The sequence below is a fragment of the Rissa tridactyla genome, chromosome 6 (assembly GCF_028500815.1).
Source record: "Rissa tridactyla isolate bRisTri1 chromosome 6, bRisTri1.patW.cur.20221130, whole genome shotgun sequence".
Lineage (NCBI taxonomy): Eukaryota > Metazoa > Chordata > Aves > Charadriiformes > Laridae > Rissa > Rissa tridactyla.
Window position 1 is genome coordinate 17,969,878 of NC_071471.1, and position 24,195 is coordinate 17,994,072.

General features: G+C 40.5%; 1 protein-coding gene across 2 annotated transcripts in view; it reads right to left on the reverse strand.

Moving 5' to 3' along the window:
* Window positions 1–24,195, reverse strand: part of LOC128910883 (glypican-5-like) — a 387,498-nt gene that overhangs the window by 341,724 nt on the left and 21,579 nt on the right. For both annotated transcript variants that reach the window (XM_054204811.1, XM_054204810.1), the window contains exon 2: window positions 20,903–21,064. In XM_054204811.1, coding sequence (XP_054060786.1) covers window positions 20,903–21,064 — 162 coding nt within the window. The remainder of the gene's footprint in view (window positions 1–20,902; window positions 21,065–24,195) is intronic.

Sequence of the window (24,195 nt, forward strand, 5' to 3'; positions counted from 1 at the left end):
GCTATACTGTACAGCATGGCCATCTTAAGCTGGAAGACCGCAAGCATCTCAAGCTGATCTGTCCATAGCAGTGGAGCATGCTGCCCCCATACAGAGGTTCAGCCCAGCCAAGAAAGCTTAGACCTGTGATGACAGCTGTGAATGGTTACACAGAAAACTGGACAACTAACCGGAAATGTTCTCCAGAGACTTAGAGCAAAGCATGGTTGTGAGTCCACAGCACGTTGTGAAGAGAAGGCCAGCACCCTCCACAGAGAGGGAATGGTCAACCAAGCACCCTTTCCACTTATCATATTAGCATGTGACTGGACAGCATTAAATGAAGCATGAAAATATAACATGACAGTTTACTGTGTTAAGATCAATGCTGGTTTTAAGATGGCTGTTCTGCTGCATAAAATAAAAACACTGGGATATTCACTAAAGAAGAAAAGCAGACTTTACAATTAGATGTCAACAGACAGTAATTGCAACTGTGCAGCTGCCTCCTAGGACAGAATGTTGTTTTAACACCCTGGAAAAGCTTCAGGTCTTCTGAGACACTATCCAGCGTACTGTCAGTGCAGACAGCACCTCTACCAAGAGAAGGAGTATTGTCTTCAGAAAGTCAACTTGTTTTGATATTATGTAGTGGTCTTGGGTCTAGGCAAGAATGAAGCTATTCGATTCTTCTAACCAGGCAAAAGTTGCAATTGATACAACGTTCCTGAAAGCAGCATAAAGCCAAAGTGTCCCTGAAGTCTCTTCCTAAAGGAGGTTCTTGCATGGTCCCTTGCACTCTACGAATGGCAGAGTGAAGCCTCAGGAAAGTCATAGGGCAGGCAGAGTAGGGTAGCAGGCAACAATATGATAGACAATACTCCTCGAGAGCTTGGGTAGTGGTTTCCAAACTTTTCCACCTCTAAGCCCCATTTTTGTTGAGTTTGAAACGTATGCAGCTATGCAACTAAATTTTTGTCTCGAGTTCCCTAGCCTATTAACTAGGAACAATACGGCAACATCACATCCATTCCTTTCTTTCATGAAGGGACACTAAAAGACAATTCGTTCTGCGTGCAGTCTCTTCCCTGGCCTGAATGCTGATGTGTGGTGGCTCCCCAACATTTCAAACAAAGCGCTTGGATACAACACTAACAGAGGGGACTGCCTCCCCCATCCTTTGCTTATCTAGCAGCCTTATCCACTGCAAGTGCATCCCAGGTCTTCAGATTCTGGGATACTGGATGACATGCCTTTATTTTTATTTTTTAAGCAATGCAGATGGGTATATTCATGTTTGACCGTGTTTCCCATCTGTCAGGCCTGTAATTTCACTACACAGATTTTAAGCAACATGCTAAGGCCAGAACAGCTCCATTTTAACACCTGCTTAAATAGAACCTTGCAATGTACCACCAAACGCAGCACGTGTTTTCATGGTACTTGATATGACAACAGTCCCAAAAGGTGTGTTGCTGAGTGTGTGGTGGGAAGAGTGGGTGGGCTGGAAGTAAGGGGGGGTTGTAAGCCTGCTTTTTGCTTTTAGTGTTTCAGTTTTATTGATCTTGAAATAACAAGTCACTAAAAATTGCTACAAAACCCATCAGTCATAAAATAAGATCAAAAGCAGGCCTAGAGAAAAGATGCCTGCTTGAGGAGAAGACCTTGATGATCACTTTGGAAATACAAGAAAGCACATCCTTAAATAATGTTTATAGCCTCAAAACTGCTCAGTTCAGACAGATTATAAAATTAGATAAAACCATCTATTGCCTTGAGTGATGACAGGAAAATGAACGTTTCATCCTCTACAGAACGAGGAGTCTTTAGATAAGATTTGTCTCTGACATCACAAGATAAATCACTGTGGGTCTCATACTGCTGTAATTTACACCAGTTATACCTAGTGTAACACAAAAGCCTTCATTCAAGTTACTCCATTTTCAAGTAGCTAAGAGGAGAATCAGTTTTCAGATAGAGAGAGATAACTGAGAAGTTTTAGAAGCCTTCATTAGTTCTTTGCATTTTCCTTGAAGCTGTGCTGTCCCTGGGCTTATTCTATCTTTGCTATTCATCAGACCATTACTTCTAAGCATACAGTGGGTAGATGCGTAGGTATTTCTTTTCATACAGTTTTTCCTACATGTCTTATTTGTCCTTGAATTCTTAGGTATTCCTTTTTGCAATATCAAAATCATTGTTGAGACTAACCTACTGAATGAATATACTTAGAAAAATGGGGGGAAGGAAGCTTTGTGAATACTAAAAAATGATGATGACAAACTTCATATCCCATTTGAAAGTGTCTAGGTTACAAAGCAAAAAATTAAAACAAATTCTGATTTAAACCACTGCAATTGCATTTCCTACTCACCAACTGAAAATGTACCTGCCTCATTAGAACGCTACACCCTGAAGTTAACAGTACACTCAGAAGAAAGGGTAGCGTAGTGCTATCAAATGCCACTTCCATGTGGCATCAATTAAGGTCTGCAAGAAAGAGAATGACTGAACCTCAGCATCCACATGCACAACTCCCTGTCAGCAGGCCAGATTGCAAATAGGCTGATTCTGCTTCCACCTTAACCCAGCGCCCACAGCGCTCAGACCTATTTGTGTGAAGTATGAGAACTCAGAGAGCACATCGCCTCAGCTCGTATGCTCTGCTGGATCAGTCTCACATCAGGTGTGGGACTGTGCTACAGCCATAGACGTCTCAAAATAAATCTGGTATTGAATAGCAATAGCTTTGCTGTAAGGATGGCAGACTGAGGATATTGGAAAATTAAAAGTTAATAGGGAAGGATGGCATCTATTTACTAGATGAATTAACACAGTTAGAGGAAAAAATTAAATAAAATCTTTTGGACACAAAAGTCCTTCTTCAGACACAGAACTCTGAAAGACTGACCAAAAAAATTGTCTCCTTTCTTTCCCAACTATATTGGCAAATCTAGTAAAACAAAGTATCTCACCCCCTCTTATACTGTTTGCAGAATTTACCTTGTGCATTTGCATATTGCTCCTCTTCCTCCAAGCTTTTCCAAATTTTGCTACCATATACTGAAGCAGTAAAAGTAAGGCAGCTACGTCTGACCACCACGGTCAGAAATGGGAGGGGAAGGTGAAAGCATATTTTAACTGCTATATTTAGCATACAAGATATAATACTAAAATGTCATAAGAATATTTTCTTTTCAACAGAAATTGACTGCACTGGATTTTGGTTCTTTATGCATTTAGTTCCTCTGCTGGATTCGGTCTCCATAAATTGTATTATTAAATCCAAATGAAAAAGAGCATGTGCCTGCCTCTCTTTCTATATATACATATCTCCCTCTATATATGCGTGTATATATATACATATATAAGAAATTTCAAGTACTGATATCTTGTATGTTCTTTTGGCACTTTCTGACTTCCTACCACCCCCCAGCAGGAGTGGACGAATGATCCTTCTCACAGGATCCATTTTTGTGAGCTGTATTGCAGGTTGCCAGGAGGAGGTTTTCAGTAATGAGTTTGAGCTGGCTCATACCAATTGTGGTTCACTCATTTGCCACTTAGCAATATTTTCCATGGCACATCCCAATAATGCAATCTTCAGTCAGGAAACAGAAGCCTCCCCTTTTCTTTAGTATCGTAATTTAAAAAACTTTAGTTTCATTCTATCCTCGGAGCCAGGGTCCAAGCTCAATTAAATCAGTGGAAAGATTACCAAGGGTTTTTAACTGCTTTTGGACCAAAGCCAAGGTGAATGCTTTATTCAGTTTTATAAAGACTATAAAAATAGTCTATATAAATAAATTTAAATCAGAGAGGACCATTTCTCATTCCTATCATTTCAGGTGAAAAAAAAATATTCATCTGGGTAAGAGCTACTTTGTCCCCCACTGGTAGTATATATCCACCTGCTAACATCTGGCATCACTATTCAGTAGCTTAAGACTCAGAGACAGAGCCTGCCTAGGTGAAAACTATCATCTTACAGGTATATAAATCCTTACAGCAATTCCAGGACAGCAAAGGCTTCAGTAGAGACTTCTCAAGCAAGCACTTCTGAATCACTAAAATTTATTTTACTTCCAGTGCACAGATCAATTATTCCAAACAGTACTAAAATCAATTACATACAAGAAGACTGAGTTATCACTTTATGCTGTTTTCTCGTCTGATGGCTTTCTGCCTCTTTGCTCCAAGAAGTATGAACAAGACTTCACAGCAATACAAAAAGAAGGATCAAGTGAAGGACGTGCCTGTGAGGTTGCCCACAATGGGTTAACTGTAAGACTTCTTGCACTAACAGGAAGAACAGGTGCGTATTTGAAGCCTTCGATCAGCTTTTGTACATTGGCAGAATCTGACAACGAACCAAAGCTCTGAACTGCAACTTCTTGCAGTCAAACACCTTAGTAGTTCACACAATTATCATTTTTAGAAAGCAGAAGCCAACACTACAACAATTGTCACTGCTGCAGAAAGATTGTGAACCAGGTAGTCAGAGAGTCTGAGATATCTCTGGAGGAGTCCTAGATGCGTTTTGGGGCAGGGAGCACAGCTAGAGAGCACCCTATACACAAAGGTACACTACAGTGATTCTACACCCGTGTAGAGTCATTGCACCAACAGCAGGGTTGAGCCAGCACTGAAAAAGGCATCCTGCACATCCCCAGCACCATTGAAAGTGCTGCCTTCTTTACAGGGCCAAATAAACTATGGCATGTTATTTCATTCTTGTATATACCCTAAGAACACCAGGCCACCTACACCAACAACATTACATCAGTTTAACTTAAGCCCGTTTAGGAATTTATTTTCCAAGTTTCTGAGTTGCACTGATGGTTACTAAAGGAGCATTTTGCCTTTATTTACAAATAATTTTTAAAGGAGTAATGAATTGATCTGTTTGTAAGCAGTCAAAAAAATCAATAGCAAAGTAGGCTGGGCTAAAAGGATTCACCCTCCTGTAGGTGCTCCGCTGTTTCTTTAATTTCACGTTAATTTGCTAGTACTCCTAAAATTTGGGGATGTTTACATTTTCTGACAATTGTTTTACAGATGATTACAGCTGAAGGAATTAGTCTTTCTGAAGAGTAAGGTTTAAAGAATTAAAAAATGAAAAATATTCCATAAGTGTGTTTTTTATATTTGTACATTTACAATTACTCCCAGTTTTGTGGGCCATTATTTTGGCTGCAGTGTTACAGTTTTTTATATTTCATGTTTACAACAGTGTATCATAGGCTCCTTTTCCACTAAGTTTAGTGGCTAAGGAAGGATGCAATGTGTTCCAGGAGGTGAGAGAGTTCTATGAATCCACATAGCCTCTTTCACTCTATGCACCAAAGAGATGTGCCTCAAATTTAAAAGTTTGTAAGAGTATATTTCAGCAAGAGACCTTTTTTTGCTCTTAACGCAACAAAAAAGAAAATCACATTTAATATTAAGTGCATACCTACATGACCAGCTGAATTGAAACAGTACTATTTGAATGGCTCAGGTCTTTCAATAGATATGGCACCACTGAACCTACCAGGACTCCCTCCCACCCTAACCACAACACAAATATAATCCTCTTGTTATTAGGAAATAACCTGCATTTCCTAAGGGCACAAAGGTGCCATTTTCCCTCCTATCTTCATTTGTCTTGTTAAACAAAAAGAATCAATTGTTTAGAAGCATCCGGATCATTCCCTGTTGAGTCAGGCACAGAAGCAGCCCTGATTTGTAACTTTTCATTTAGTCCACAGAGGAAAAAAAGCAGCTCTTTGCCACATGCCAAAACATTTCCTTAGAGGATTCTGTATGGGTAGAAATAGAATAAAGGTCTTCCAGAGATATCAGACCATATTTTCTGTTATGACTTTCACGCAACAACCTGGGCCAAAACTACTAAGAGAAAAAAAACAGGATATAGTACATGAGGAACTGATTAAATGCATGTAGAAAGGAAGTTCTAGCGTAGATAACAGGTTTTGGTCTGCTGGTCATCTGTATTTCTGAGTGCTATTCATCCACCCACAATTCCTACCTATCCAGCTGTATGAAAGCTGCTTGATGGATCCAGGGTCAAACGGAACTCTGCAGCTGGGCTAGGGCAAGCTAAGCCTGGTCACAGAGAGAAGGAATGAGAAGTGGATTCTGGAGCTGCGACTTCTACATGAAGTGCCAGTGGGGCACAGGGCCTCAAGCATTCCAAGAATCACTGGTTATGTATGGAAAATGCCAATTCTAGCAAGCAGACAAGGAGAGGTGTGCTCAGAACACAACTAAAAGGACAAGAAAGGGAGATCTAAAAGCTCCATGTTTCTACATTTGCACCTCTCAAATCCTGATAGCAGACACATGCTATTTATTTTTATGGAAAGCCACTACTCCTGTTCATAGCCTTCTGTTTATAGTGAATATTATGAAACCTAACAAAAGCAATAATAGAAAGAGTAAATAAAATATTACTTCTATAAACATACCTGTTTCCCACAGCAATCCAAAAGCAGTTAAAGAAAGCTCTCCCAAGAAATTGACAGCACGAATCAGAGTGTGACACAATTGCAAAATAGTCACAACAAAAAGCGCAAGAAGAACAACCTGTTAAAGATCTTCTTTCTAATAAGAATCCACTAATATTTGCATCAGTATTTCCATTCCAAATGTAAACATCTGCAGGGATCCTAACTTTAGCATGGTACATCAAAGACAAAAGTCCTAAGACAGGAAAAAGAAGAGAGCCAAGCTCTCAAACCTTTCCCTTTCCGATTGAAGATTCAGAGCAGATGTAGTTATCCCCAGCAGGACAAGGCTATTGGGTCCTCTAAAGTCTGACACAAACTGCCCTTTAGTAGCTGTGAATAGGCCTGCGAGACTGAGGGAAGATGTGGAGGGATGTGGGGAAAACATAACGCACAAATTCCTTAATTCAAAGTCCTATTCTCACATTGTTGCTTAGGTGTACGGATATCCCAAATTTTTGGTGACCACCAATGCAACTGTTAATTCACTTCTGTCAAAAAAAAAAAGTCCCAAAACCACCTGGATTAACAGTTTTTGGAAACAATGTAAAACATGTGATGCAGTGGTGTAACACACAGGTGACCGGAACAGTACCTCATTCAAAACTACCACTTGCCAGTAATTCAAAGTAAGGCATTCTCTCCTCCTAGAATACAAACACACACATAAGGAGTTAAGTGGTTTGAGTTCACACCCTACTCTAACCAAACTGCAGGTCAGTCTTATTCAGCCAAGCTCCATTTCCCTTTAAACTCTGCTCTCCCACGCCACAACTACAGAACTTCATTTCAACACAGTCTGGTAGAGCATAGTTAATTACAGAAGAGGGAATAACAAGCAAATGTTAAAGAGGTCATGTGTTTATGCACATGTTTTCAATGTGTCTACTGAAACACCTACATTTGGTTCCAAGATGAATACGAAATGCTAACCAGCAGCTAACACGGCTATGGTAGCAACACAGTCCTCCAGTTAGACAGTAAATTCAACTGGAAAAGCAGACAGAAAATTCCCTGCTTTCAAATAGCTTCTGTCCCACCAGCGCCATTCCTATCTTACAGAAAATCAGTAAGGTCTTACAGATCATCAATAGCATTCGGATCCACACCAAAAGCAAGAGCTCCATGCAACATCAACGGGAAGCTGCTAGGTAGCAGGACTAGCTAATCATTTCCCCAGTAAAATGGAAAGGAAGTATGCAGAAGATTATATTTATAACCACACAAGTCTTCCTAATTCCTAAATCTAAACCATCTGAGTTTAGAGAAAATGCCTTAAGCTTTCTACAAGGATGGTGGTAATTACAGATCCAGTACTTCATTAAGTAAACCCCAACTCCCAACAAAATAGCAAACAAAAGACATAATCCAACAGCTACACTTCAAAAATGTTTACACTCCAGCTGCGTGGCCAGAAATGTAGAAATGCAATCCAAACAGATGTCCATGAAGAAGGCACAGGACAAGGAATCCATGCTAACTTCAAATCTGATGTACAGAGCACATATCACTTCATAGATATTTTTGTAGACACATGATGAGCAGCCATTTCAATTTAAGGTCAGATGAAGAGTAAGTTTTAGTGAGAATCATGTTCCCATACCATGGATTTGACCAGATATCTCTACACAGTTATAGCACAGCAGTCTACTTTCACATGACTTTATCTCTGCATCCTTATACATTTCAGTCTCTCACCACACTGGCATGCACAGGACTGGTCCAAATACTCCTTTCAAAGCAGCTTTGATAGCCGTGCCACGGGGAGGAGGGGAGAGGGCAGAAGGAGGTGGCACAGCTCATCCATACAATCATCCAATTACCAGTCAGTGATCCTAAACTAGTGGTAGAGCAACAGGCAAGTACAGGACCAACATTCAACGAAGTACTCCCTGCTCTGTACATACATTCTTCCTCCTCTGCTCCTCAAGAGAGACACCTAAGGTAAAAGCATAAAGGAGAAAGGGGGGAAACTGAAGTAACAAAGAGGTGAAAAACAACTGATCTATGTATTTGTCCATTCATGCTGTGAGTGGCTGAAACATGCAAGCATACAGTTACAAAACAAGCATAGAAGCAGTTGTCCTTTCCTTACTTCCGAAGTCGCCTACAGTTATAAAAAGTTCTTAAAAATATTTTGTCTGAAGGTAAATACTTACATGAATAAACTCACTTAAAATCAAACACACCTCTTTTTTTAAACCAAAGTAACCTCAAAGCCTATCCACTTCAACAATGCCCTCAACTGATGGGCAACGTGGGGAGTTGACCTGATATTTTAGAGTAACAAAATTTTGACAAGGAAATTTTGAACTAAGACGAAGAACAGAAACTTTGAAATCTGATCTAAAAATCCCAACATTACACACATGCTTGTAAACACTAAGACTACTATCTCTTATACTGAAAAACATGATCCTGTTGCTTTTACACACCCTCCATCTGTCTGTATTCCTCTGTCTCTCATGTTACAGTAACAGCGTAATCTTCCTGGGATGGGCACGGTTTCTTAGGTTTTCATATACAGCACAGTGAAGTCCTAGCCCATAAATAAAACACCACACATGATAGCAACAGCAATAAGTTGTTTTCGGTTAATAACTGGAAGAAAAAAATATATATTTTATCTTCTTTTACCTCTACACACACCTAACAGTTTAGATCAATAATGAATTATGTTACACAGCGTTACTGAAAGGCATATATACAAACTGCTCTAAAAGTAAAAAACAAAATACATCTGCATAACAGAGATGGTAAATTAATTTTTTGGAAAAAAAATTCAGAAGAATTTAAGACGTTCCACATTCGCCTCCTAAAATAAGGTAAGAAAATAATGGAAGTGTATTTTCTAGGCCAGTTAACCTGAAAAAAAAATATTTTCCAAGTAAAATTCTTTTTGTCCACTGAGAGTGTACAGTTGGCAGAAGAGAGCACACTGCACACTGAAATGCCACACTACCATTACTTGGGCGTGGAGCTGAGGTTTGAAGCTATTGTTTTCTCCTCAACATACTTGCTTTGAGATACCTCCTCTCTTAGCTTTGTCAGTCTCACTCAATCATTTTCTTTTTGAAGTCTCAAAATGCAACAGTGAGAATGAAGTAAGGATTTCCTGTACATCGATCGGTCCTTTTGCATTTAGTTTGTTACCGCCAATGTTTTGTCTCCTATTTTTATTGAATTGCCCAACGTTACAGAACCTATACTCTTGCTCAAAGAACAAATAAAATTTTGCATCTAGAGATGGCCTAAAGGAATGCCTTTCCTGTTTTCAGTATCACAATAAAAGGACTAATAAAACAGCAAAGGGAATTTAAACAATCAATCACCTTTAGGAGAAAAGGATGTGTAATTAGAAGCTGAATTATCATTGAAATAAAATCCCCCATAAACTGAAGGACAGTCAATGGTCCTCTTTTTTTTATTCCAAGTAAGTTTTGGGCAGGAACTATCTTCATACACTTACACTCCCATTCAAAAAAAATCTCTTTGTCAGAACACATTGCTTCTCAGGTCTTCACCCACTTTTTTTTTCACAAAATGTCGGGCTAACTTAGGCAAGTGGGAACTTGGACTTGATCCCACTGAGAACAACTTAATTTCGTAAGATTTACCGAAGTACTCACACAGCCAGTGGTGGAGTCACTGGGATGGGGGACTTGATATAATTAGAGACTGAGCTGTAATGCCACGTGTGTGGAAATTCCATGTCAGAACAGAAGTGAAATAGAGGGAGAAAACCACGCACCTTCTAGTCCACAATAAGGAGGCCACTGAAATTTCACAGCACGGTTGCAAGTGAAGTGTGTAACTCTAGAAGAAAGAGGGCACTAAACAATATCCCAGAAACACGGTCACAAAAACATTGTGCTCAAAACAGCAACTGTGTTAAAGCCTCCACAGGTAGTCAAACCCTCAGATTCATTTGCTCGCTCTGCTTCTGCAGGTTTTTCTTTTCTTTTTTTAGGAATGAACATTTTCTCTCCAGCTATCTTTGTATTTTCTTTCTATCAGGACTTAATTTATCATTGATTTATTGGGCTACACTTCTACCATGCTTTTATACTCTGGAGATACAGTCAACAGCCTTACAAGGTACTGGAAAGAACAAAGAGGAAGAAAAATATAATTATGACAATGGACACATGAAATATGGACACAGAGATATAAGATAACCAAACACATGATATGTGCGTTCATTAGATTTCTTGTTCTAGCACCAATATGCCCTACCCACATTGCACGAACAACAGTTATAAATAGGTAAATGAAGAGACTGTCCCTGCCCCAAATTGCTTACATTCTAGGTATCAAATGACTGCCAAAGCCAGACAAGCTCAGGAAGCAAGTTTACATGACGATTATAAAGGCTAAATGGATGATGTCTTAACTAGATGATTTGCTGTTTCCTTTTAAATGTATTTAGTATCTTTCTCTCACCACTTCACATGGAATTATACCATCCTTTCAAAGCCTTGAGCCAAACAATTCTGTAAATTCTGTATTTAATAACTTTTAAAAATAACAGAGCTATCTAAACAATGTAACACTTTTGCTTAACAGACAAAGCACTATAATTCTAGTAACCAGTCAGAAACTTTGATACTCAAAAGTGTAGAGTGATTACCAATATAAGCTTCTGGCAAGACTAATACTATCCAGTTATTCATAAGCACAGTTGCAACATATTGCATTCTTGAAAAACAACTGCACACTATTTCATAAATCAAACCTGCATACAACATGCAGGAACTCTTATAAGAGTGAATTACTCGCAATGCTGATGACTCCCCACAGTATCGACACTGATTGCCAGTTCCAGTCATTTCAGTGTAATAAATAAGACTTGATATAAGATTTTCCTACGTTTAAGGAGAAATCCACTATTAACAACATAGTCACTAACTTTAGTTATCCTATAAAGACTTCTGTGGACATGACCTTTATTACTAGATATGGTTTGCAAGATAGTGATTTACATTCCATGGCTAGAATTAAAAGTGTTCTTCCTAGGTTTTCATTAAATTTTCCACTTGAATTTGCTATTTTGAAAGCATAAAGTCATCAGAATTTTCTGACGAAAGAGTGTGATTTCCTCTATTATTCCTCCCTTTGATTTTTCCTGTGTTTTTAAAGACTAATAATTTCTTCTTCCTAACAAGCTGCCCAAATGACAAGGCACAGCGGGGGAGGGATACATTAATGCAATCAGAAACGCACAAAAATCACCAAGGTGAGCAGTTATTTACATTAGTATAGCAGTTAGGGATGCTAATAAAACACCAGGATGACATGTGCTGTAGAGACCCAGGATAAAGCATGGTGCCGGTCTCAGAGCTGCCAATAAAAGGAAAGGCAAACGTCAGTGATAGATACGCATCCACAAGGGAAGAAGGACAAACAGGGGCAAGAGCATGACAAACCTGGTCAATGTAACGGGCACTGGATTCAGCATATTTTGGGTTGACCTTTTATAAGTATTTTGTTTATCGTAACCCTAAGGAGATAATTTTAAGAATAGCATTCAAAGGAAGACAATGAAGACACATGGGATTTTTATAGAGCACACTTCTCTAACATGAAAGACAGAACAGAAAAACCAACAAAAAGGTACCCATCTAAACTTTTATCTTAAGTGAACAAAAAGGCCGGTGTTACTTGTCTGTGAGTGTAACTGACATTTAGATCATGGATCACAGGTGACTAGCAGCATGGACTACACTAGAAAACACAAGATGAAAGGCATACTTTAGATGCAGGAGGGTAGCACTATCAAGTAAACAGAGAATGCAATCAGGAGTTTGACCAGGGAAGTTATCTTTTTAGCAGGATTCAGATAATCTGGAAAAAAAAAAAAAAAAAACACAAAACAGTGACAACCAGTGAAAAGAGTAAAAAGCATTGGATACTTGATTTTCATAATGTATACTATGGGAGATTAAACAGTATGGGAAAAATCAAGAGGCACGGACACTCTTAGAGGACATGAGAGGCTGAGATGAACTTCTACACACATTCATTTTATCGTTAATATGCACTACAGAAAAATTTTTAGAAGTGAAGGTTTATTTGGGGTTTTTTTTCCCCCCACATTTAACTTCGAGCTTGTGTGTATGTACAAATAAAGCACATTCCTTAAATTATTTATGGACAGCAGATCATCACACTGATTCCAATTCCTATAAAAATGGAACAATACAACATGCCAGGTAAGAAATACTTTCCTTCTTTTGTAATCTGCAGCATGAAAATGTCCACTTGAATCTAGAATCTTGACAAAAAGTGTACACAACTTCTGAAAAGGTTTTATTCCAAAGGATCGCAGGTAGTCTTTCAGCCAAAAAAGAATACCTCACACCATTCACAATGTTTAGCGACTGAACACACACAAGCTGCATAGCGAGTTCAATAATCACCATTCACAGTGTAATGTTAATATTTACTTACAGTGTCCCTGGCATATCTCCAAGATTTTCTTTTAATTTTGCACATTCAGAAGATAAAAGGTGAGAGCATTAGGGAATATCACACTACAAACTATTATTTTTATATTTTGCTGAGGAAAGGACAATTACAGGAAAGAATTTAACACCCCTTCTCTCATCCCACATTCAGACAAAGACTGAAGCTTTAGCAAAGCCCTCGGCTCTAAAACCAAAAATGACATATAGAAGATGAATTATTATACTGGCAATAACAATACTTTTAAACAATAAAACTTAAGAATCAAGTGACACAATGGAACTACTAAGCAGAATGTTTAAAGCAAGCAACCTCATGCATAATTAAATTGTGGTCAGTACATGGTCAACATTGCCAATTTTTTTTTTGGTAGTCAAAAGACAACCTGGTGAAAGAGGAATTAATGAAGAGCAGGCCCAACAGCAGATAATTACACCAATGGATAATGGGTGCATCTCAGCCTAGACTCAAGAAGTTCTTGAATTATCATTCTCCAGGGAACAGGAGGGTAAAAAGGGAAGTGTGTTCATATTTCTGATATATTTTCCTGTTCATTTGCTGGCCACTGGACAAGAATGTGTTAGGTGGCGCTGCAGCCTCACCCAACGTGACAGTACCTGTGCACAGCATGGGGAAAGACATGGCAGTTGCTGACATTTCATCAACTGAGATGGCACCAATAAAGAGGATAAAAACAGGATGGCAAAATCAGAAGATCCCACAAGGGTAATGCTTCACTGCTATTTCACATAAATTTCTTGGTTACACAGGCTACTTATTTCTAACAGATTCTGTCTCTCCTACCCTACAATTCTTCATCTTTGCCTCCACCCACCATAAATGTTCCTCCGAACTGCCGGCATGCTAAGCGCATTGGATTTATGAACTTTCAGACAGTACTAAAATACAAAGGAGGAATCTTATCACCAAAGGATTGATGCAGAATGTGCCCTTCCTCATACCTCACTGCTCTAAAACACTGACCTGGTCCACAGTTAGGGCAAAGTAGCCCCAGTTGTGCCAAGATCAAGGACAAAACGAGCATCTCAGTCTTCCAGCAAACACTTCAGGAAACTACAATCAGCCAAAGTTCCCTTCACCTCCAAGGTCTCTAGAAATTGCAAATACTTTTTTAGAGGGATGAGAAGAGATCACAAGATAAACTAAAGTGGTATTCTTGGCTCATCCTATGGTATGACGTGCCACTTTAGGAAAGATTTTCCCTCCCCTCTGCATTGCTTTATCCATCTCTAGCACCAATACACCCACACTGAAGTCCTTTATAAAAGTGCTTGAGATCTACAGATAGAAGTACCCTCTTTGTGGCGGATTGACCCTGTCTGGGTGCCAGGTGCCCACAAAAGCCGCTCTGTCACTCACCTCCTCAGCTAGACAGGGGAGAGAAAATATAACAAAAGGCTCATGGGTCAAGATAAGGACAGGGAGATCACTCAGCAATTACCTCACAGGCAAAACAGACCCAACTTGGGGAAATTAATTTATTACCAATCAAAATCAGAGTAGGGTAACAAGAAATAAAATCTCATCTTAAAAACACTTTCCCCCCACTCCTCCCTTTTTTCTGGGCTCAACATCACTACTGATTTCTCTACTGCCTGCCCCCAAGCGGCATAGGGGGATGGGGAACAGGGCTTGCAGTCAGTTCATCACATGTCTCTGCCTCTCCTTCCTCCTCAGGGGTGGACTCCTCACACTCCTCCCATGCTCCAGCACAGGGTCCCTCCCACAGGAGACAGTCCTCCATGACCTTCTACTCCAATGCGAGTCCTTCCCATGGACTGCAGTCTTTCAGGAACAGACTGCTCCAGCAGTGGGTCCCCTGCAGGGTCACAAGTCCTGCCAGCAAACCTGCCCTGGCATGGGCTCCTATCTCCACAGGTCCTGCCTGGAGGCTTCCCACAGAGTCACAGCCTTCTTCGGGCATCCACCTGCTATGGCATGGGGTCCTCCATGGGCTGCAGGTGGATATCTGCTCCACTGTGGACCTCCATGAGGCAGGAGGACAGCCTGGCAGGGAAGCTGGGCAGTCTCACCATGGTCTTCACCATAGGCTGCAGGGGAACCTCTGCTCTGGCATCTGGAGCACCTCCTTCGTCACTGACCTTGAGGTCTACAGAGTTGTTTTCTTTCACATATTCTCACTCCTCTCTTCTCACTACTGTCACACACGTGTTTCCCCCCCCTTATACGTTACCCCAGAGGCACTACCACCATTGCTGATGGTTTCAGCCTTGGCCAGCAGCAGGTCCATCTTGGAGCTGGCTGGCACTGGCTCTATTGGACATGTGGGAAGCTTCCAGCAGCTTCTCACAGAAGCCACCCCTGTACATCCCCACTACCAAAACCTTGCCATGCAAACCCAATACACCTATAAAGCGCTAGGTTTACATTTCAACAGCAAAGAGCAGCAGCCAAAAAAAAGGCTGGTTTTGTCATAGAGATGAAGACAGCCTTCTCCCACCTAGAGCCCCACAGAAGACAGACAGCAGTAGTCCATGTGAATGCAGTTCACACACACGAGGCTACAACTAAAAAGGAATATTCCAGCCTCCCTTGGGCTGCATACATAAAACAGGCTTTCACTCCAGCTAGAAAACACAGATTGTTTGGTGCACTGGAATAAGAATGAATAGTATACAGGAGATGGACAGAAATACTCTAATGGAGCCTCTCTCTCCTCTCTCTCTGTAGGGAGTCATTTTTGCATTGAGCCTAAACCATATTATACATCTCTGCCAGCTTTCAGCTCAAAGGTCAGCAGGGTACAAAACTCTTCTTAGCAGGGTTATACAAGTGGAAAGGGGTGGGTAACAATTTGTCTGAATAAAAGACAAAGTACTACGGGATTACAAAAAAACCACTATTTAAAAAGCAACACTTCTGCATTTCTATAATCCAGCAGTAAATAAAGGAAACCAGAGGCATCATTGGTGATGGCTGGCAGGCTTCTGTTGGTGATGGTTGGCTTTTTTTTTTTTTTAAATAGCTCATTGATTTTGGACTGCATCCATCTCCAGCATTGTGACTACACTTCATATAGTAATTAACTACAAACCAGAGTGCACTTCTCCAGCCAAGTCTTTTCTGTTTTGTAAATCTCATTGCACTTCAACACCATTAACCAGCCACCCCTATTTCAAGCTGGTATTCCTAAATTCAGTAAAAATAAGCGTCAGCAACACTGGAACTCAGACAAATTTAAATGGGGAATATTTTTGACTCCATATGGCTCTGAGTGCCAGTGTACTGTATTACTTGTTTCTGGGAATGTTCAGGTCAGTTGGTGACTGGGCCCACTAATGGTATCCAGCCCAAGACCCACAGAAAGCAGCCGACCCTTCCCATTCACCAGGGAGGATGCCAGATCAAAAACTTCATGCTTAAGGACTTTTTGGATTCAACTAGGCATTAAGTTTCAGGCATTTTACTGACAACCAGCAGTCCTGTGCTCCATCGGTGCTGCAACTAGGTTTCCGCTTCCACCTTGTACCATTCATGTCCGTCCCAGTTGCCTGCTTGTATCAGATGATAACAGGGGAAATGACGCATGTGCACAGCCACGGCACTGCAACTCCTGCTATTAGAAATCCCTAGTAGCATCTCCCCATTCCATATAAAGCAGAACATAGCACAGCTTTGCCAAAGCCCTTGAGTTAAGAGTGAGAGGAGCAGAGTGCTACAAAACTAATCTGCCCCTATAGCTGGGAGAATATGGGAACACCTGGTCCTGCCATTTGACCCCTCAAGGTCAAATGAATGCTACTTCAAAGAAACAACACAAAATTATTGCTTTATGACCAACACGCTTTCATTCATGAAAGAGCTTACTCTTCAGAGGCTGTGAGTGAACAATTCCTATTGCCTACTGTAAAAACAAAACGTGCAAAGAGTAGTAGTATTTTTTTTAAACTGCTGAGCTCAAACAAAGCTTTCCACTGTATCTGATACCTGCTAATTTAATGACTGAAATATGATGTAGGTTTCAAAGTATCTTGCTCTGCCTCTCTGCAGAGACCATCAACAGAACAAATAAATTACCAATGTTTGGATTCTCATTACCTCAAATTAGCCTCAGCATAAAATGACAGGAGCAAAGCCAAGCTTTCTGTGGGTCCTTACATGGCACCTGTTAGCACTCTATAAAGGACACAGGAGAGGGAGGCCAGATTTCTCTCTGTCTGTCCACAACAAAGCCTTCCCATCAGACTATTGATACCTCTTCAGACAGCAACTTTCAGCCTGCACACCCGCGCCGCTTTTAATCCACTAACAATGAATCAGTTGCCTTGCTTGGAAGCGTCCCCAAGGAGTGCAGGGACTGATGAGGGAACTGGGGAGGAACAGAAGGATGACTGCGCCAAGTAACGTGTAGTATCTCCACAAAGACATAAATCTAAACTAAAACAATACGCTTGTTTGCATGCAAGCCTAAAAAAGGTCAGAACAAAGAAAACAGTAAGTTCAAAGGAAAATCTGGTTATCAAAGGGGAAAGCAAGTTACAAAATGAAAGCGTCCTGTTTGATCATTTGTTTCAATAGTCCTGCCGGACATTTCAGGCTGCAGCCACAGGAGCAGAGACAGAAAGACAGGCACATCTTTGGATGGGACAAACTGACCTGCTCCAAAATGCTTCCAAAACAAAGCCACCTGTGAAGAGCCAGAGGGTGCCATACTAGGATCATTACAACAGGCACATTCTCCTCTGTTATGCTGCTCCTATTACAGTTTGGCACACTGACACATCTCATCCACTTACTCCACCTTGCCTTTGACTCCACTTGGAGCAGAGGGTCATTAATAACACACCTGTGGAGTGACTAATACCATGGTTATGACTTTTAGGCTACACCATGGACCAAAACATTAAGAGAAAGGGAAACCAGCAGCTTTCCATGAAACTCTCCCGCCAGGGGCCTGGTTACATTCAATGTGCCAAACACCCAAAAGACTTTGTGACAATGTATGATTTTGCAGGAGCTGAGTCCCATGACATACTTCCCAAGCAGCCAGCTGGCCCTTTCATTCCTGCCACTCTCCCTTCCTCCTCTCCTGTTACTAATAGGGCAGGCATTTTACAGCCTGCAGCTGATGCCAATGTGCCTCTTCTACTCAAATCAGGTGTAACAGTATTAGCAACAGGAGTTCAAGCAAAAAATTCCCATGCAGAAGCTTGATTTATTAAGTGTTTGAGCAAGGTCTGGGTTGCTAATATTGAAAAATCTAAAGGGGGGGAAAACAGCAGGATTGAACCATAATGCTAAGGTTGACCATATGTGCAGATTGGGCTTTCACCCAAATATAACAAGTCTGCCCACAGCTGTGGTATGTTTAATCAAGTCTTAGAGACTAATTATTTTGCACAACTAAACCCAGCACCTGTGAAAATTGTCTTATTTCAGCTGTGGGCAAAGCTACTTAAATAACATTTTCAATTTCAAAAAGAAAAAACAAACCAAAATCTCTTCAAGTCCAAAATGTCCACAGCCAACTGCAGTACCCAGGCAGCACAGAGGGAATATTTAACGAAACTCATATCAAAACTCCTACTCACATGAGAAAGCTCTTTCCTATTAATACTCGTGGTATCTAATTGCAGGTCCTCAGACCTAAGTGTCTTCTGACTTCCATGAAAGAAAATAACAAGATGAGAACTCAAAAAAGTCCACATTCTCTGTCCCCTGCCTCCAAAAAAGTTGCTCTCTTTTCCCACTGAAATTTAATTCCTATCACTATGTTCTCAAGCTGGACTCCTAAAAATCCATTTCTTATACCATATTAGCCTTGAAAATTATTTTGTCAGTATGGGTATAATATTAACAGTATCGTCTGCTAAACACGCATAAAAAGCAGTTAAGATTTCTTTTCCTCAGCAGTAGGCAGCAAGGCTAACTACTGCTTTGCTTTCACTACACTAGCAGTACTAAAAATGTGTATATATATAAAAGAAAGTGAATTGTGCATGAAAATTGTACAAATAAACACCACCACATAGAAATGAATAAATTGCTATTTATTTATCAAGTCTGAGCCATTTCTCACTGCTGCAAGAAACATGAAATCTGAAAGGCACCTGAAAGTTTCTAGAATAAGGGTATTTCTTTTCTCAGACTTTAAATGCGCTTGTGGCACACTCAAACTTTATCATTCAAAACAGCAACAAACCAAAACAAACCAACTGGACAGAATTAGTGCAATGCAAAGATCTTCCCTCTCAGTAAGTGTGTCACACAGTGCTACTCTTAGCAACAGAATGTTTATACAGCACAAGATAAAGAGAGGCTTTTCACTGACACCTGGGACAAAACCAAAGCAAAAAAGCAGCTCCCAATGTGAGAGAGAAAAGTTACGTTTTTCAAGTGTTCCCACCTAATGTAGACAGAAGGCCAGCCATAACAAGTTACAACAAACAACCTATTTACCCACTTCCAGAAAATGCTTGTAAATTTAAACTGTGTGAAATGTCTAACTACTTCTTTCATTCCATCAAAAGGCTTCATCAGCAACAGACAATAAAGCCGCTGGCTTGACCTAAAGGGGCTGGTAGGTTAATCTATTCTGACCTTATCCTTATTCAATCATGATACTGAAAGATTGCTTGAATAACTTACCAGCATTTAACAATGCCAACAGTCACCCTTTACCACAGTGCTCCTCCAAAGTGCCCTTCAACCAAATTTTTTAAATTATGGGGGATATTTAAAATTTTCAAAAATTACTTGTAAAATAAGCCAAAACGCCATTTCTCACTCATTGGTAGAGAAGAGAGGAAAGAGGTAAATGGCCAAAATCAGAAGAAAATTTTTATCTTGCCCTTGCACGTTTCTTTCAGACTTCCACCATAGCTTATTGTCAATTTTAGATAACATGCTATCTCTTATTAACTGTCAATCACATCTTTTATTTATAGTATTTTCACTCAACAGAAGAAACTTTATCAAATAGCCGCTTTTTTGTCCAAACTGCCTTGTAACAATAGGCTTAATCATACAGACCTAAACACTTTGTATTTTAATAACTACTGGCTTGTTTTCAAACCCCATTCCGTGAGGGTGCTCAGCACTAAACATAGCAAAGCAGTGAGTTAAAATTAAGCACATAATTAGGCCCACAGAAGTCAGTACATTGGATTCGTCACTCAATGAGTGATTTAATCGCTCAACTCTCATATATTTAAAGTTCACTGCCTATGCTTAAATGCCCTTCTGGAGAAAAATCTCCAGCGCTCAACACTGTATAGTGCACAATCCTACACAATGATTTTCCTCCCTTTAATAGTACAATAACTGTCTGTATGAAGAAACTACATAGACTTACATCAACCTGTTAGAGCAAGGTAGCTTTGAGAACAGCAAGAGTTATGAGAACAGACTTTCAGCACAGGTTCCTTCATGCATTCTTGTTTAACTGCATGGCTGTAATTCTTGCAAACAGATCACTCTTCAGGTGACCTGCCAGGTAGCAGAACATTTTGACATGAAGAGAGAGCTGTTTCTCACTTGACATATCAGTTAGAGCACTTATTCTTCAGATTCAACAAACAAATGCATTTTCATTTAACATTCTACACCTGTAAGTATTTTGGCAACACAATATAATACCAAAGCACAACCAACCATCAGTCACCTAAATGACATTTGAAGATGCCTTAAAAAAAAAAAAAAAAAAAATCTTTTTTAAAGTGATCCTGGGAACCAGGTCTAAGCTTAAATCTATTCCTAGTTAGATTTAGGCAGATGCTTAAAATACCAGTCAAGATTAAGTGCCATCACTTTTTTCCTAAAGCAGATCATCAAAGAACAAGGAAATAAACCATAAGCCGGTGACTGCAGCAGGCAAAAGAATTTAAAAACAAAGAGCTTTTCCTTTTGATTGCAGAGGATAATTTTATAAAATACCCACAGGACTGCAGTAACTCAACAGTTCCTACCTTGAAAAGCTGTGATATGACCAACAATCATGTACTTTAGTTCAAAATTCAGTGCCTGGATACTTTGAGTCCTTTCCCTTCGAACAGCTGCCTGGTAGCTTTCTTCCATTTTTTTGGTGCAACATGTTGGTGCTCTATGTTGACAGATTTGTAAATCTGACTCTGAAAGCAAACAAGAAAAATACAATAATTAGAAAACTTTCCATCTTACACCATTAGCATAAATAATGCTTCTTAATGTCAAAACAATCACCACATTTAAGATCTTGAAAGAAAACATAATCCGTAAGGAATGACATTGCGAAACTCAGTTATTGTCTCAAGGACACTAATTTATGACTTTCATATGACCTACATTTGGATAACATCACATTATCAGCTGCTAACTTATTTTACATTGTTGCTAAAAGCATTGGGCACAAAATCATCTAAACACAGTCAAGGGCACAGCAGAATCATTGAAGCTACACATTCAAAGGGGCAACATTTCCCCTGTACACCTTGTGCTTAGGGTATCGTAACTTGAACATCTGAGTGAAAACCGTGCCTCAAATTAGGATGCAAAATTCACCTCTGTAGTGCCTCGAGGAACTACTTACCTTTTACTCTAGGGGAAACCTCTAAAAAAAAAAAAAATCTTTGAGCACACAGACACACACCCCACTCCCCGCCCCCCAAAAAATAAAACAACAAAAAAAGGACATTTGAGTCTCCTAAAAGCTATGGTAGTTGGAGTGGCCTTTTTTATCCCTTTCCTCTCTAGTTTTAACATGTTTAGTTTCTTTCTGAATCAGATTCAAACCCAGAAGCAATAGTTGCAACTAAATAGAATTGATGTCTGCAGCAGCCTGAATTTAGCTATCTAGGGACAGAGGTAAGAAACTGACTCTATGCAGAGGGACCCACAGTACACACAACCATTGGGAAATCAGAGACTGCTGCTTCAATTTCAAGGCTTAGCACATAGTCAGAATCAAGAAGTCTTCACCTGAACCGAAAAACTGTTTTTAAACTTAACCACGTACAGACAGATGTCCATCTATTTAACAGCAAGCTTAAAAGCTAGAAAAAGCTAGAAACCAAGTTCTAGCCTGCCTACATGTAATGTAAAGGCACTGAAATCAGTCCCACCTCACAACTAAAGAGAAATCTGATTAAAAACTTAATTTTTGTGGAATATTTTTGGTTTTTTTGTTTTTGTTTTTTTTTTTTAAATTATTTCATCTTTGCATGTGGTTCAGTAAGGTTAGTGTCCTTGATTAGGAAGCCTCCACCACACAGAGTTGTGATGGACACTCAGGATCTATTTGCTCTACACCATGGGATCTGCAGGTGCCAGAAAGTTCTGGAAAGGAGCTCTTACAGACTACAGGTAAATATATTCTGGTGCTTCACAAATATATGTTTTAAGAAGGGGAGGGAAAAAAAAAAGCAAGTGACTATTAAGCAGAGCAAATCCAAAACCAGAGGTATACAATAAAAAAAAAAAAAAACAGACCCAAAATAGTCACACAATATTAAAAAGCAGATATTTCCAATGCAATTTCTCAGTAAAACAAGAACACCCCAGCAGGAAGCCTCATGCCAGCGTGTTTCAGGCATTACCTTCCCTCCACCTTGAGCTGGAAATGGGGGCCCTGAGGGAAAGGGGCCGCAGGTGGCCACCTCCATCCCCATCCCTCAGGACCGCTCCAGGGAAGGAGACAGCCTTTCCCGGGAAGGCCGGTGCCACACCAGGGGCCAAGCTCTCCACTCCCACCTTGCCAAGGGTTTTAATGACTGTTTTAATGCGTGACAGCACCCAGTGGCAGCTCCGTGGGAGGCCGGGCCTGAGGCAGCAGCCAGGCACTGGCACCATCCCTGCCACCAGGCCCAGAGCTGGTCAGCTTGGGACAGAAATATTAATGAGCAATTACACGGCATTAATCCTGATAACCTGGCCTTGTAAGATTAAAGCAACAAGACTCCACATACAGTTAATGATGATAAAAAACAAGAGGATACAAAGATACACACTGAAAAAGCAGTAGAGAAACATCCAAACATCCAGGCTGTGGTCAGGGCCAGCTGCAGGCCTGCAGCTCATTGAGACCAGAACTGCGGCAAGGAGCTTCAATAAATCTCCGTTGCCAGGAAAAAAAATAAACACACTGAGCTAGCTGAAACGTCTCATTTGACTTGAAAATGTTGTTGTAAACTGGAAGCAACTCTCATTTGAAACTGCAGCTAATTCACATCAAAAAGGTCAAAACCGAAGTGAAATATTTCACTTTATCTACATTTTTCTATTCAGTTCACAAACATCAAAGTTGTCACAGACTGGGCTGACTCAGGATACCATTTCAAAGGTGGATTTGCCTCACGCTTCGATATAATCTCAGAAATACTGAGATTTCACAATGAAATCTGAAGTCCTAAACCAGCTGAAAGGCCTTGAGACAAGACCACAGCACGCTGGCATAAGCCAGTGGGCTGCTAAAAGCAGCAGCGGGAGGGCCACGCACTCGTCACTGGCTGGGCACGCTTGCCTGCTCTTGTCTGCCAGAGAAGCTGTCCCAGGTTGAAATTAGCTTCTTGGCCAGGCTAATTTTAACTTGGATTGGTTCCCTGATCCAGTTCACCCCATGAACATATGTTTGTTCTGTCACAAGGAGCTGGGGGTCGGGGAAAGACCAATTCCCTGAGCTGGCACCACAAAGCCTATGTGAAATTATAGTAGAGACTGCAGCGCAACTAAGTCAGTTTTGTAAACCAGCGTCTGAGCAGAGGGGCTGTAAATGTTACTCAGCACCTGCAATGCCAGGCTGCTGTTACTCCGAGCATTTCTCCTTACAGGAGGCCTCTGAATTTTTGTTTGAAAGGCTTTTGCGAAGCTCAGACCTGTATCAAAAGGGTCTGAAATACAGCGGTGCTCCATGATTACTACATGCGGGTCTTGGCAAAGAAGCTACGCACGGCCATCATTGCTGTGCCTCATGTTCCCCTTTGAACTGACGCACCAGAGGAACCCGCATCTCCTCCAGAAAGCTTTAGGAAGAATACAGATATCTCATCTGGAACTACACTCCCGGGACTCCCCACCCAGCTATCTCCTCTGATGAATACTCCAGGAGCCTGAAAGATTAGTTTTGTTGGTCCAGAGCCAAAATGATGCAGAGGACGCTCTTAAATAGAAACAGCACTAAGCCCCTGACAGTTAAGAAGCCTGATGTAAAACACAGAGCATTAAAAGACCAGCAAAGAGCCAACCCCACTCCCCTAGCAGTACTGTCAGGTCAGTACTGTCATGCACA